We start from the raw sequence: 15,999 nt of genomic DNA, 5'->3' as shown, positions 1-15,999 counted from the left end.
AGAATATGTATGAATTAGTTTGTTTTTTATTCGCCAACGCAGTAGAAATATTTTTAACCTTCATAAAACCAGTTTGAAGACCTTATTATATTATGTTATTTATGTACAAAAGAACATTTTCCTGGAGACACTAATAACGTTTCGTTTTAATGAAATTTCCTTGGGAATTATCAAGTGATTTCACCGTAGGGGTATTTTTAGAAATAGAGAGATTATTCGCAGAATTTATAACAACCACGAGATTAAATGCAACGGTGACATTTACGTACAAAGGTCAAACGTGGATAGGAGTAGGTACCTTTGTAGTTTATACCTAGGCAAGTATACCCACTGTAGTACGTAAGTACTGTAGCTACTGCCTGCATTGTGTATGTGTAGCCAACCAACGACGTATGTGAGTGTAGGAAATTGAGTAATGTTCAGTCGAATAGACGAGCCATCGCCACCGGTGAAAATAATAACAATGTAAAAGGTCGCTGAGCATTTTCCATCTTCACAAACAACTAGATGTAAAGGATACTGTTTGTAGGTGGTTGGTAATTGGCTTATGTACAGTATAAAAATAATAGATTTCCAACAAAGCTCTGTAAAAAATCTTGGACCACGATATTTTCAGTCGAGTTTGATCTATGCCATTTTGTTTGGTTTTTACATTTCCAGCCATATTTTTTCTTAGAATAATAATAGATAAATAATAAAATCTTACTGTTCAAGGTTTCTTTTAGTCATAAATTACACTTATAGGTACTTTCCTATCTAATTTGCATTGTTTTAATTATAATCAATTGTTTTGTTTACCTCTCAGGCTGCAGCAGATGTTGATTTCTAATAAGGTGTAATAATAAATAACGTTTATGGCTAGACGTTAATTAAGTACTTTAAATGAATATTTATGAAAAATCAATCGGGCTAGCATGCATAGGAAGCATAAATATACCTTAGCATAGTTAGAAAGTGGTGTAAAGATGATCAGTGTTATTTATGTCTGGCACGGCGCCAGCGACGTCCGACGTCGAAGCGACACCGTGTTGTTTGCGAAATCGTTCCATCAATGACGAAACCTCGTCGTTGACACAATGTCTCCGGGGCCATGTGCTCAACGTTTTATACGTCTACGTCGCGCGACGTTCGAATTACACCGCATATCCTGTAACTTCCTATCAGTCACGGTCTTGACTTCCATTCATAAAAATATTTCAAGGTAAAATCATAACTTAATAAACGACAATGTTATTGTTATTAGTACTATCAATGTACCGTGTTAATTAATCGCATGTTCCTCTTTCCATGAACTCATAAGCCTTATCGTTAATCCTAAACAATATGAAGTTAATGGTTTGAGGAAAATACATCGTTAAATCTTGATAAAATATTAACAGTATGTTTTCTTAAAGTGTGTTGTGTAGAGATGTGAGTTGCATGTGAGACGCTTCTCATTTACAGCCTGAATACGGTCCATTTTCTTTGCTGAAATGGAAGGCGTCTCCTTTGAACCTTTGATGCTTTTGAAACGGTTCGTCGCGCTAAAACTTAGTGTATGACACTGCTCTAAGGTACCTACTTAAAAGCTCTCAGAAAGGACAGTGCTTATACACTTGATTGCTAACACTTTGACCTTTGTCCATCGCTTAAGTACTTGAGAGACAAATATATTTCTCTTTTTTTAAACGAAATTGCCGGTCTTAATCCTTTTATGGGTATTCCTACTGTTTTACTGTATAGTTTCTTTATGGGATTGGGAGATTCATGTATAATTACTGACCATATGTAAGAAATCACACCGCTTATTCATTCTGCGAATGTTAAACGGAAGCTATTCCAGGGATTGCAAGTAGTCAGGGTAAACATCGTTTCTATAGAGGCGCAGCTGTGACGGCTCGTCTGAATGTAGGCAGTTAAAGTGCAACCCTTTTGTGATTGTAAGTGCTCTCTCCCTTTCACTCACACTGACATGTACCTGTGCCCACACCTGGCACACACGGTACTCGCTTTTGATGGCCATTTATAAAGCTGAAATCCCCTGTATCATCGTGTTTTCGCTATTAAAAAACGGGTTACAAGGGTTGATTAAAACTCTTGTATGTTTGGGGTTATTTGTATGATACATCGCTGATTTAAAACTTCAAACGCGGGGCTGGTTCCAAAAAGGGTTCATTAATAGTCCTGACGTTAATTGGATAACGTGTACTTTTGCTATCGCAAATCGCAAAAAACGTTAAAAATAATTTGTTAAAAACAAACAGTGGATTAAACAAATAATAGCCTTAATATGAGAGATAATGTGAGCTAATTCTGTATTATACACAGATAAAACCGGCCACGTTATGGCCAATTTATGCATTCCGGAATAGAGAGATCACAAGTCGATTGCCTCTACTAATCTAAGTACTTGGGACCTTATGATTCTTCGTTAAGAACTTCGAGGACCAGAGGCGAAGTAACTAATGCAGTTTTAACTTTATCTTCTTCGTTGCTTTAGATTTTATTGGCCTCACAAACAAAAGTCTCGTTTCAATATTCAATTTATGCAGTATTGGTTAGTATTACACTTATTATCGCATTGACTTGAGGATTCTAGGAGCCAGAATGAATCACAATATGAAACTGCAGTTAAATTATAAGTTAGGCATATAAATCACAATCAACAATAGGATTTATGAGTAAACTAAGTTAGTCACAATAGTAAGAGTTGTTTGCGGTTTGTACACGCAGGGTGGAGTGTCTAGGCGTCAACTGGAGTGCTTTTGGCGTAGTCTCAAAGAGGAGGTTTATCTTGGCCCGTCCACGCGACCCGCGCGTCGCGACCTACTTCGTACAATACCTCAACCGGGTTGACAAGCTATTGTTGAACTTTACACCGGGGTGCCGCGACTCCGGCTTGATAAATTCGGTTGCCTTACCGCTCCAACAAATAAAGGATCAAAAGTCTAGACGGGGGAATAACGATTGCTCGGGTTCTTCGTTAATAGCCTTTGATTGTCTTGCTTCGAAATACGATTTTGGTTTGTATGCTCGAATTGTTGCTTTGTTGAACTTTCAAGAAACCTCTCAACTGAATATTCACACATTTGCGTGTAACAGATTTGATTTATGATCTTCCCGTAGTCTAGGTAAGCGGTCTACATTGAAAAGGGAATGTCATGTGCACACGTTTCCATATACGCGATACTAGTAGAAAGCGTAAAGTCTACTTGTCTTATTTATTACTGAGAATTGTATCTAATTAGGAGTAAAAGAAATTATGTGCCGTTTGTACATAGGTAGTGTACCCGCCTGTTGACTAATAAATTAAGTTTTTCCAAGAAATTTAAGTTTTTTTTTGCATACACATAGTAATTAGTTGATAGAATTACCTAAAGTTAGATTAGATTTAGATTTTATTTGTTAAAAAAACAAATTGTTTCGTGCTAGAGATATACGTAGTCCTACTTCTCAACTGTACAAGCACGTACTTGTCAGATATCATCATATCAAAGCAGAATAAAGTTGTAGTCAATTAGAAACTCCGGTAAACGCTTAATTTATCTAATTCCATCCATAAATGAGTTGTATATCGCTTCAATTTAGGTTTGTTAATCGAGTGGTTAGGTTCTGAACAATCGATTTACGTTGTTTATTGCTAGGGTCGTTGATGGGCGTCTGGAACCTGCGTCTACAGTCTCCCCTCCGTACTGACGTCATAGGACTCGTCTAGACTGTTAAACCTATGAGGAAGACCAGGACAATGCACTTAGGTTCCAAACAGTGTTCAAACATAGGTACAATGTTTGTTTTGGTCAACTCCATCCTACGCGGTAAAATTAGCTGTCGCCTCGTTCCGTGGGGATTAAAATGAAACTTCGGTACGGTACGGACGGTTTCGGTACCAGGTATGTGATTTCATAAGTTGAAGGGAACCGAAAATCAAGGGGCAATGACCTCTCACCCTTGGTCTTAGCGTTCATAACCGTGCCTCTGCATTTCGCTCCTCCCCTATCACCACATTACCTTTCGAATGATCAGATATTTATTAAATTTAGCTGAAACAGTATGCTTGCTTTTGACTACTGAACAATTTTTAAAGTCGCAAATAATCTGCAACCCATTACAGAAGCTACGTTAACCTTTTGAGGACGAATATGACGCAGTTTCATAGTAATGAAGTTTTTCAACAGAAGTGAAATGGTATTTGAGAATGCTTGTTACTTTTCTTAGCACTAGTCGTAAAATATACTATCGTCGTAAGATGAATTGCGGGTCCGCATGGGTTGTATAATAATACGGCCCGTTTTGGTGAGTTTATGATAGAAACGGAAATATACCTAAAACAAGCCCAAACCCGCTTGCAAATTGCCATACGTACTACCTGACCTCCCGGACCTACAAATTGGCTCACGTAATGATAACAATCAACAAAACACTCACGATTTTCCTATTTTCTCGCTAAGGACTTTTCGTCGTAAACGGTGACCTTTTTTCAACAGCTCTGCACCGGATTGGCCGGCGGAAAAACAGATGTTTTCGTTCAGTTTGTTAAATTACAAAGTTTCGTGAATGTTAAAATCTGTCCAGAATATTTCATTATTATTTGTTTATTTCACAATAAGAGTTCTCTAGTTAAGTATTGGTCTTACACAACATTACATTAGGATTGGTATAAATAAAATGTTGAGTGAGAGTACAGTTGAGTAATAATCTCTTTGTGAAATACTGTACTTACACATAAAATAGGCTTGTGTCAACTAACAATGAAATCAATGGATGAATGTTTCTAGGCGTAAATTGTGATATTTAATCAAGGAAAACCGGCATAATTCCTCACAAAATAATAAGATTATTGTTATTTTTACAAATACAAAATCAAAAAAATACACCACGCGCCCCTCCGCCGTGAACGCCAATCAGAACGTATGACGTCACATAGTGATATGCGCCATTGTTGTTGTTGACGTTTGGTTAAGATTTCCATACAACAGCACAAGCCACTTCGTTTTTTTGCTATTATTATCCCACCCAAAACATAAATGTGAAAGGCTGCCAAGTTCGATAATATTGGAATGCTTCGCCTATAAAAGAAGTGAGATCTAAATAAGTACCAAGTTCCATACACAGACCTCAGTTAAAAATGATATAACAAGTTGGCAAGTTTTCACACACATTGTTATAAACCTACTAAACGCAATGAGTCAAGTATATAATTTTCTATTAAAACTTGCCAAGTTATATCATTTTTAACTGAGGTCTGTGTATGGAACTTGGTACTTATTTAGATCTCACTTCTTTTATAGGCGAAGCATTCCAATATTATCGAACTTGGCAGCCTTTCACATTTATGTTTTGGGTGGGATTTCATTTATTTTTGTAAGGTTTATTTTCTTTTTTTCTTATTTTACTTTACTTTGACTAAATACAAACCTTCGTAACGAATTTTAGGTCGGTACGACCATTGGAAGATATAGATAATATTTTTGTTTTAGTTCCTTAGGGGTATGAATTTACACCTTCATTATTTTTAAAACCGACTCACACTTGGCCATTTTCAGATTTTTTCCTTTACCTTGACCTAAAGACCTACCTCCATGCCAAATTTCAAGTCAATACGACCATTGGAAGTGGTCTAGGTTTTTGATGAGTGAGTCAGTCAGTGAGTGTATAGTAAAAATAGCGATTTTCTGACGTCAATATCTCAAGACCTACAATAGGTACATTAATGAAATTTTGTATTTTAAATAAGTAAGTAGATCTCGACAGATACTAGAAATTTCATATGCGTAGATAAAATAGATTTTGAGTTATAGGTGGGTCGAACTTGGCCCGAAATGGTTCGTGTAATATAACCCACGGCCGGTGTGTCGGTTTTTTTGCTCGAACTTGGCGGACACACTGCCGTGTGTCTAGATCGTGTTTAGACAAGTTGAGAGTGCTATTTCCACCCATATCAAACAATACCGATAATATAATAATTACCTATAATATATTATTATCAAATAATACTCTATCTCAAGGCAGTCTATTATGCAACTTACGTTGTGATATTTATGCCTGAATGCCATTGGTAGAGTCCTTTTTATAATATCTTTATCTAGTGGCACAATAAAAGGACGTAAAACACTAGCTATTAAAGGCACATTTTTTGTAAATACCTTACTTAAACTAGACGCATTAGTTCCAAAATCATCTACTAAAATACGAAATGTACAATCTAATCTGATTTTATATAAACATAACAAAATATGATGTTTGGGAATGTCTAATTTGTCTTTAATTATATCAATTAGGAAATAACAATTTTTTGGCACACCAATATATGTACGGGGCTGTTTTTCAATCTTACTTATTGTCCTCAATAAGGTCTCAGCTGCTTCTATTTTTCTGTCTTCTGCAATAAAATCACTACAGTCCGAAGATGATTTCACTTGTAATGCATGCACTGATGGTGAGCTTGTGTTAGAAGATGGCACAGATGGTGTGTATAGAGAAATATCACTGTCAGACTGTTCTTCTGGAATCGGTATATTTCTAGTAATCTTCTTTAGCATACATGATGAAGGTCTTGATTTTTTACAGGTTGTTACTTTAAATGGGGATGTAGTACTAGATGTCATAGATGGCTTCAGAGGTGATATTGCTTGATCTATTGTTTTCACATGGGTCTGGATCGCCTTACTTCTATATTTATGTGTAAAGATTACTTGAATGGATTTATCTGCTGTTGGCTTATATATCATGTTTGGTGTATTTTCTTCAATGGTTTGAAAACCTGCAAAAATTATAAGATATAAGATTAGAATCAAAAGAAGCTGTGCATGATATTAAGCATCTATTTAGAATTTGAATATGAATCTGAGTTTGAAGAATATTTATATTTTTTTGGTTTTCGGTTTAGGCACCAGAGTTGCGTCTGGGAGGCCTGGTCAACCTGGTTTCATTCGTACATAAGATACCATTCCCATAATATGGTACTCTGTATAATTCAGCATATCGTTTGGCAACTGGAAAAATATGAAGACTGTTTAACACAATACAATGCAAAATGCAATTGCATTGTAATTTAAAACCAAAAAGCTTTGGTTCTTCTTAAGATTTACTAGTTGAATATGTAGTCACTACTTTATTAAATAATACTTACATCGAAATGATCTTCACAAAAATACATTCTCGATGTCGTTGATAAACAATGAGCATCAGTCCTCCTTGCCAGTTTTAACCACTTTTTTTCGCATATTTTTCTTGACCGGAACACGTATGAATAATTTAGTCGGAGTTTTTATACTTGTACTTATACACTGGGGCACTATACAGCTTTTAAAATACGAAGTTTCCATTTTTATTTAAACAAAACAAACATTCGCCTTAATGTGATATACCTGTTTGCCACTATGTGACGTTCTTCACGACGCCATGACACTTTCTTGTGTTTTTACGTCAGTTTAAAAATATTTTATTCAAACTTAAAATATGTGCTTTAAATATAAGTTTTATCATGAAATATTATTTTTTGGGGTAATACAGGTACTAAACTATCGAAATAAGCCATTTTTGAAATTTACGACACAGGCCTATTGAATAATGTATGTTGATGGAGGTCAGAGCTTAGCGGGAGTGACGTAGATTATTGTTCGGTGGAGATTTTTGTACTATGCTTTTACAGTAAACCTCATTTTACCCTCGAGCGCTTACAGATCGTCTCTGTCCTGAATATTTATAAGGCCAGCTTCCATTCCGGTTGGATTTATTATCAAGTTTTGTCACTTCTCGGAGATTCGTTAGGAGAAATCCATTTAAGATTGACTCTAGCATTTAACGTATTCTAAGTGATAAATTAATGGACTTGACCTTTATAGGGTGCTGCCTTGGTGTTGTATTCAGCAAACACTTGGGAACTAATTTAAATTGTTTTGAATATCAGAAATTTTAATTATCATTTTTGATGGATATTGATGTCAGTGATTGCGTCTGTGCACTGAGCTGACTTTTGTGGTGGTCTTTTTGGCTCGAGCAATATACCTAATACTCTTGAGACCAGCGCGGTAGCCTTTAATGAACGGGCTTGCTGACTTCAAAGTATAATTTGGCTACAATTGTGCGGAGATATTTTATTTCTCCCCAGTTTCTGGGCTGTTGACTCCTTTGCTAATTGTAAAGATTTTACCAGTATATTTTCATCATTAAAATTAAAATGTGTTTTTCTATGTTGAGGACATTGAGAATACTATTCTATGAAATACATGCAAACATTGTACTTACTCTAGTCTAGTTTTGTATGAACGATGAATGTCGTTTAATAATAACTTATTTCGTCTCCAATAACAATACAATTATACCACTCGTCCCCAGGCTATACTCAATGCGGTCGTCACGAATGTTTAATTCGGTTATATCGTGGATTTCGTTATAAACGTGTTTGTATTCTGAACAATATTTCGATACATAATTTATGAGAACCCGTTGTTTCAATTACGGATCAGAATTATATACATAACTTTTATACAAAACGTGTAACTGAAATCGCGTGCCAATTTTTTTTTGCGAGTCACTCATAGTCAGATGGGCGATTAGCTACCGTGTCACTGCTACTCATCGTTCAGTACTTGTTCTATCTTTATAATATCTAACAGAAAACAATTGTTTGTTCTAGGGCGGTTACCCAGCGAAGCTGAAGAAGGTTTTGATAGTGACGGCCCCGCTGTGGTTCAAGGCACCGTTTCGGATCCTACGGCTGTTTGTCCGAGAGAAGCTACGTGAGCGCGTGCACACTGTGAACGCGCCTCAGCTAGGCCTGCACGTGCCGCGCTCCAGCCTGCCCAAGCAACTTGGTGGCCTGCACGAACCAGACCACGCTGCCTGGTAAATATTTTTCTTCTTTATCATCAGTTGCCTATGCCATCCTATTAGCCTATGCCACTGCTGGATATAAGCCGCTCTAATACCATACTAATGAGCTCAATCTTCAGCTCGTCGCATCCAACCACAATAGTGAATATATTTCTTTATTGCTGTATAACAAATCTTTAACTAGGAACGACAATCCCCGTTTAACTTGTAATTAATTTACGCGATCAGAGAGACTGGTTGACTAAAGTTTTAACAACCAATTGACTTTGACTAAAACTAGATCTAGGAAATTATCTTTTTGTTAAGTTACGTTAGTCTTTAGAGAGCGGAAGTTAATCTAGTTAAGAATTCTGTTTTCATAGTATCTAACTCGGTTATCGTCAACGTCTACTATATTATCTCTGGAAGTTTGGATGTCAATTGTGGCAGGGAAACTATTAAAGAAACTTCCATCGTTGTTAGCGCTGCGGTAACAAAACGGAAAGTTTACGGTACTTGTAAGCGATGTAGGAGAGCTGCAGTGTCCGCAACTTTGGTGCTATCTTGCACGTTGCCGAGCCGGCCTTCCTTCCCGGGACTTAGTTTTCCTTTGTCAGACTTATCTGTTATGCACCATCAATGTACTTATGTTTCCACTAAGAAACTCGCCTGTATAATACGTATTAGGGTGTCTTATATGATTAAAAAACGAGCCCCTCGTCTGGTCAGCTCGCTGTGAATCCGTCTGCCCGTCAGACTTGCTCTCGACCCTTTTTTCAAGAACGGCTCGAGGTATTTACGTTGAAATTAACATCGTTATGTCTGGTTTTGTAAAGATTTGCTTATATTAAGTACGTTTTATTCACATTGTTCGGGATTGAAATGAGGCTATCCTACTTATGTATTCTATACAAACTACTTCAATTATTGTATGAAAAAAACATCGTCATATTTAAGTAGTTGTTGCTGGCTTTTATGTAGATTATAATGTAGGTGTAGTGAATAAAAAGGTGCAAAGGAAATTCGGCGCCTGTGTGCCGATGTAGGTCGACTTTTGTTGTTCCACCCCACGGCATGGCATTACGTGACATATATTTCACGTTACGATGTAATCAACGATAATTGTTAAACGCTCCAAATTTCAATTAACCCCTTTAACGAACTTGCGTAACAAAGTGCCTGCCTTCATTTCTACTTATTGCTTAACTTGAAAAATATTAAGAATATTAGCATCGTTGTTGTGGAATATTTTATCGCTTTATTGTTCAGTTTGTGCAAAACTATCAGAATTCGCACTTGCCATATTTATTGAAAATTCGCAGAAAATCCTAGAGTAAGGCAATGGTTTGATAATGAAAATGAATTATTTTCTATCTCCCTCTGATTTCTATTTTCCATGTTATGTAATTTAAGTTGCAAAAGCCCGGGCAAGTGATAGTTTACTAGCAAGCCTAGTTTGGCTACCGACAAACACGTCCGTGAACGTTGGACATTAAGAATCTATTTATCTATGTATATATATACAAGTAAGCAATAAGCGACCACCTACGCGCTGTTGACCGTATATGCGATACATGCATAGACCGAACGTGGGAGTCGCGAAAATCTTGTGAAACCGTCCTCTACCCGATCGATTTGAAGTCTCTAAAACTTGGCACCTGAAAATACGAAAACGCGTATTACATAATGTACCGTGATGATTTATTGGCCATATAATGAAGCGGTTCGCCTCTGTACCAATGATAAATCGGGGTTGAATTTCTGCGTCGGCTGATATAGAGCTCATTAACTTTGAGTTCAGGTGATGTACAGCATGAGTCGCCTCCATACAATATCTACCCGTACTTACGTGATTCATGTTTATCGTGGTATTAACAATAATACGAGATAAGATTGTGGGAGCTATCCTAGGTACTTTATTCTTTGAATTCTTTATTGGAAGGGTACTTGCAATCCTACAGATTTTATCGATCGCACATACGCTGTGTACGTCATGTGTGTTTGGTTCGTTTTGTAAGTTATTCTTGTTTTTGCTTTTGATTTGTTTGATTTAAAGTTTTAAGCTGTGTTCCCTTGTCTGCAGGTTGGAGCACTGCAAGAATTGTTACACGAACAATTTGCAGAACGCTAAACTAGACGGCGCCATCGATGAATATGTAATCAGTAATCACATACCACCTATCAGCGCGCAAAATGGTGAGTGCCGAACATGTTTTAGATAACGTTAGGTATACAGTGACGTGTTGCCTATCGCTGTTTTGCTAGGATTTAGATTTCACACACCGTCGACTTGAATACGTTTGTTTTGAACATAGACAAGATATGAAAATACTGTTTTAGGCAGATATGTTCATAATTTGAGCGTTCATTATCATTTATAATTTGTTAAGAAGCTTTTCTTTCTCGAATGTCTCCTTGGTAAGCATCCCACTCGTAATATTGCATAGACTACGGTGACCGTTTACCGTCAGACCCGTAAACATCGTAAGTAAAAATATTGATAATACTGGTTTGTTGTGCAGGTATAATCGAGCACGAGGGTGACATGAGCAGCGACCGCGCGCCGCGCCTCGACACCAACACAGACATGCACATCAGCGGCGACCCCCCGTACACCTGCGACCCCAGCCCGCTCAGGTAACTGATTACTGTTTAAATAGTTCTGCTGCCTTTGATAATTTCAAGGGTTACACATTTGTCTAACTACACGCGTACATTAGATATTCATGAACGCACAAACTGACCCTAGAATTGAATCGGAGAATTCGTGATAATTACTGCTTCGTTGGTCGAGTGGTCGCAAGTGCGACTGCCGGACAAGGGGTCTCGGGTTCGATTCCCGGGTCGGGCAAAGTATTACTGGGCTATTTCGGATTTTCGAAAATTTCTCGGTAATAGCACGGAGTCTGGAATTGTGTCCAGGATATGGCAATAGGCTCACCCCCTATTACATGGGACTTTAACACAAAATGGTGAAAAGTGGGTGTACATTGTATAGCGGCATTACGTGCCGTAATGTGCACCTCTGCCTACCCCTTCGGGGATAAAAAGGCGTGAAGTTGTGTAGTTGTGCAATTCGTGATAACAGTTGTTAAATTGTAGAATATTATTTGTGAATCTAGAAAATATTAAAAAAGTCTTTAATTCATTTAAGAATTGATAACTAATCTACTTATTTATAAATTTTTTGTAATAAAAGAATATAAAAGAGTCAACTTAAAATGGTAATTTTACGTATGATTTGACCACATTCTGTAAATGCGTCGTCACTAGAATCCCGAGTGAGACCAGTTATGATAATTATAATAATAGAAGAATTATTATTAAAGAAGTTAATAGTTTATATATTGTTATTTTATTACTAATGTTTTGTCCGAATCACTTCTGATTCATGCTACGGTGACGTTTCGTCTAATACAGACTCGATCATTTATTGGTCGTGTCTCTGGCCGATGGATGAGACATTGGCTTTGCAATTAATTATTAACAAAATATAATTTATCATATAATAAATTAGGGAGTCATAACTCCCGGAAGGTTTGCTGGAGGTATACTAGTACATAATTATATACTTTTCAATTGTAGTGTCATGGCACAACTCCAGACTCCTTGCTAATACAAATTATTGAGGAATTTACACAATTTGACAAAATCTGAAAAACCCCAATAACACTATCCGTTCCGGGAATCAAACCTGAAACCTCTTGCTCGACAGCCTTGCTAGCACACTATCAACGAGACAATTACACAATAATAACATCGAATGAAAACCAATCTTATCATAAATGAAATCATAATAAAGTTGTGTACTCATAAATATTTATTTTTATAGGCACACCCATGGGTATAATGGTGATATGAAGAGCAGGCACATAAACTCAGGGGACGAAGATGATATGGACATAAGCAGTGAGTACAACCTCGTATGAATAAAACCTTTTTACCACATTGACATAACGTCACTGTCAAAGAAAAAATAAAGTAAAACGTGCCATAGTAACGTTGGTTTCGGTAATTGTTTACTAATTTTATATTACAGTCAAATAATAATAATTCACACAACAGTACCGATGAGTACCAGTAAAAAAAGTGAGGGTATGTTCTTGAATTAGTAAGTTAGTGATAAATTATTCGATGCCTTCATGGGCCAATATTTAATGCACCTCGGTAAGTTTTATTGTGACACGAAAACGGTGATATAATATCTCTTTTCTCGAGTGAAAATGTGCTTCTAAAGATGTAATGTAGGTGAACATATGACTGGATCTACGTATACATTATTTGTTAATCGTATTGTAGTAAAACTTTGTTAAATGGACCCTGTATTAGTGAAGAATCTCTGTTCCTTATAATTACTATGAGGACCCAACACTTGGTGAAATATAATTGGAATTTTTCAATACATTAGTTGATATTAGACTTGGTATTTCGATATTTTATTGCTCAATTACCTGGAATAACTATAACAATTTATCAATTCGGAAAAGTTACGACAATTCTTCTATAGTTATTATATTGACCATAGTAGGAACATAAATATTAATGAACCTGCGTATTTAGGCCGTCGTATAAACGATAAATCTCTTTAGGTATTAAAAATGTTTGTAGGTCTTTCCTTGTAGAACCCATGTTTAATGATTTTTCACGGTGTATTTTATGTATAATTGAGTTTTAAGAACTATTCAATCGGTTCAAAGATGATGGTCGTAAAAGAAATGGTTCATTATCCGATGAAAAGGTTTATACATTTTGCGTGAAATACGCGGAATAGTGCAAACAACACTTGATCGTAGCAACAACTCGAGTGAACTTGATAGTATGCCATTTATATTGTTCACTGTTGAACGATAGGCTTGCTCGCCGCACTACAGTCGCTGGCTCGATAATCCAATCATTTTTTAGTTCCGTTTGTTTGGAATAGTTGCGTTTGTGTGACGTTTATCCAAATCGGTTCATCTAAAGTAATCCGCGTTTGCTAGTGTTTGCCTATTCATGTTTTACTGTCGATGCTGAATTTCAAATAGTACAGTTTATTTCGTATTAACTTTGCATACGTATCGCGTGCTACAAAATGATGAAGTGTCAATTTCAAACATTCATGAAAATCATGTTGATATTCTTTTTAGTGTTTGTGATAAAGTTGAACAGTGAGTGTTTTATTACAAGTTTTCTTATAAACTTAAATAGAACAAAGGTTGTGTTGAGTTTTGCGTATTGTAGGTAAAGGTCCAGCGTGTAAAATTGGTTCCTCGAGCAAGGGTGGAGATATATTGGGGTATTGTAAGGGTATGCCCTGACCGGTCGTCCACATGATTAAACGGGCGTTTGGGTCGGAGGCTTAGTGCGGAGGCACCCTGTCCTTTCACTTGTACAAAGATAGGTTTGGGTCGGGCTTTACAAATTTTTAGTGCTTGAATTGTTTCGCTACAAACCCAACTTCAAAAATATTATAAAAATAGAAAGATGATTGATGATAACAATGAGTGGTATTTTTGTATTTCTATTATAAAACGAATACGAGGCAAAATTGAAGATATTTTTAATATCTAAAGTTTTCTGAAAGGAATAAAATATTTTGAAGTTTTCTTAAAACTATTCTGAACAGTTTGGATGGTTGAGATATTAGCTGATTAATCACTTATGAAAGAAGTTTACCATTTGGTGTCTCGAAGGCCGCAAAGTATGTAAAAATATCAAAAATTTTCAATTTGTGCTGGACTTCTAGATTTATCTTCAAACAGATAGTCAACAATATTGTTGCAGCAGAATAATCTCAATCACTATTGCACACGTATAGCACACCTACAGTGTAAATGAGTTTGCATTGTTATCCGCTAGTCACATTAAGGTTCAGCAGAATACCAGGAAAAGGTTGTCATGCTCAATATAATATGTTTTGAACAACCGACTACAATGGTAATCTACACTTAGCTCTCTATATATGTCTGAATAATGATCACCTCGCCTGGTCTTAAGGAAACCTTCCTTCCTTATGTTAGGAAAAGGGAGAATCCACTGTTCCTTAAAAGCTTAAAATATTAAAAATTACAGTAATTTATGAGTTACGAGTGGTTGTTTATTATAGGTAGTTTATAATAGTTATATGTTAACCTAGTTTACTCAGTTGTTGGGTGAATTTTCAAAAAACTTTAACTTTTATTAAACGAATCATTAATCTCCTGCGTTATTAAGCATCACGGTAGCTTATTATCATCCTAATTTTTATTGGATTGGTTGAGAGCGGTGTCACAGCTTAATTTATTGAAACCAAATTTTGTGTTCTAATCTGCAGAATTGTTAACGTTTGGCTGAGGATAATGACGCCGTTAACATTTTGTGTTTTTTTTTCCGGAAAATCACCCCGTTATCTCCTCCTTCCTCTCTTCTAATTTTCTAATTTACTATTTGCTGCTTACATCAGGGTCCACGATTGCTACCATGTTATTTATACTACCATCTTATCTTTAAATTGTGGATTTGCAATAAAGAATTATGAATTATTGTATGTAGTGAGGTAATGTGTATTGTGCAGCGCGCGGTACATGGTCGTCGGGCGAGGTGTCCCCGGGGCTGTCGGACGAGGAGGGCGGCGGCGGCGGCGCGGGCGAGACGCCGCAGGCGCTGCTGCAGCGCGTGCGGGCGCTCGGCCGCCGCGGGCTCGCCGCCGAGTACGACGACATACGCTCGCGCCCGCCGCTCGGCACCTTCCATCATGCCAAGTCAGTATTACACACTTATTCAAAACACTACACACACAAAAATAACAATCGATTAAACCGTCGTGTGTCGGAACGAACGAATATACGACATGTTAAAGGTTAAACACGTCTTGTTCCAGATCTCTTTATGCTTTCACATAGACTGATATGATAGGATTTACTGAAAGATCAATCTCCTATCTTCACTAGATGTTCGACTCCTACAGATTTTTCATACTCAAAGAGAGATTTAAATATTTTCACATGTTAATGATAAAATAGAGACCAAACGTATAATATATTAAAGATCCTGTTATGATTCACGATTCAATGGGACTACTTTTGGACAGGACAGGAAAGGTTCAGCTAAATTGTTTTTCACCAAACTAGTCTTAGCATTGTTAGCCTTCGCTATAGTTTTCCTCATCGCATCCCATGATGATCTCATAGTTTACACCTATAATGTACTGTACATAAAATTCATATTGGAATGTAGAAAATCAGTCAG

General features: G+C 36.7%; 1 protein-coding gene across 2 annotated transcripts in view; it reads left to right on the top strand.

Annotated features, from left to right (window-relative positions):
- LOC118274090 (tyrosine-protein phosphatase non-receptor type 9) overlaps positions 1-15,999 on the top strand; it is a 46,445-nt gene that overhangs the window by 25,158 nt on the left and 5,288 nt on the right. For both annotated transcript variants that reach the window (XM_035591454.2, XM_035591453.2), the window contains 5 exons: positions 8,618-8,826; positions 10,877-10,989; positions 11,316-11,430; positions 12,626-12,702; positions 15,326-15,512. In XM_035591454.2, the coding sequence (XP_035447347.2) occupies positions 8,618-8,826; positions 10,877-10,989; positions 11,316-11,430; positions 12,626-12,702; positions 15,326-15,512 (701 nt within the window). The remainder of the gene's footprint in view (positions 1-8,617; positions 8,827-10,876; positions 10,990-11,315; positions 11,431-12,625; positions 12,703-15,325; positions 15,513-15,999) is intronic.

This window comes from Spodoptera frugiperda, chromosome 3 (assembly GCF_023101765.2).
Source record: "Spodoptera frugiperda isolate SF20-4 chromosome 3, AGI-APGP_CSIRO_Sfru_2.0, whole genome shotgun sequence".
Taxonomy (NCBI): domain Eukaryota; kingdom Metazoa; phylum Arthropoda; class Insecta; order Lepidoptera; family Noctuidae; genus Spodoptera; species Spodoptera frugiperda.
The sequence above is the reverse complement of the archived record's forward strand: the minus strand, read 5'-3'. Positions and strand labels throughout refer to the sequence as shown.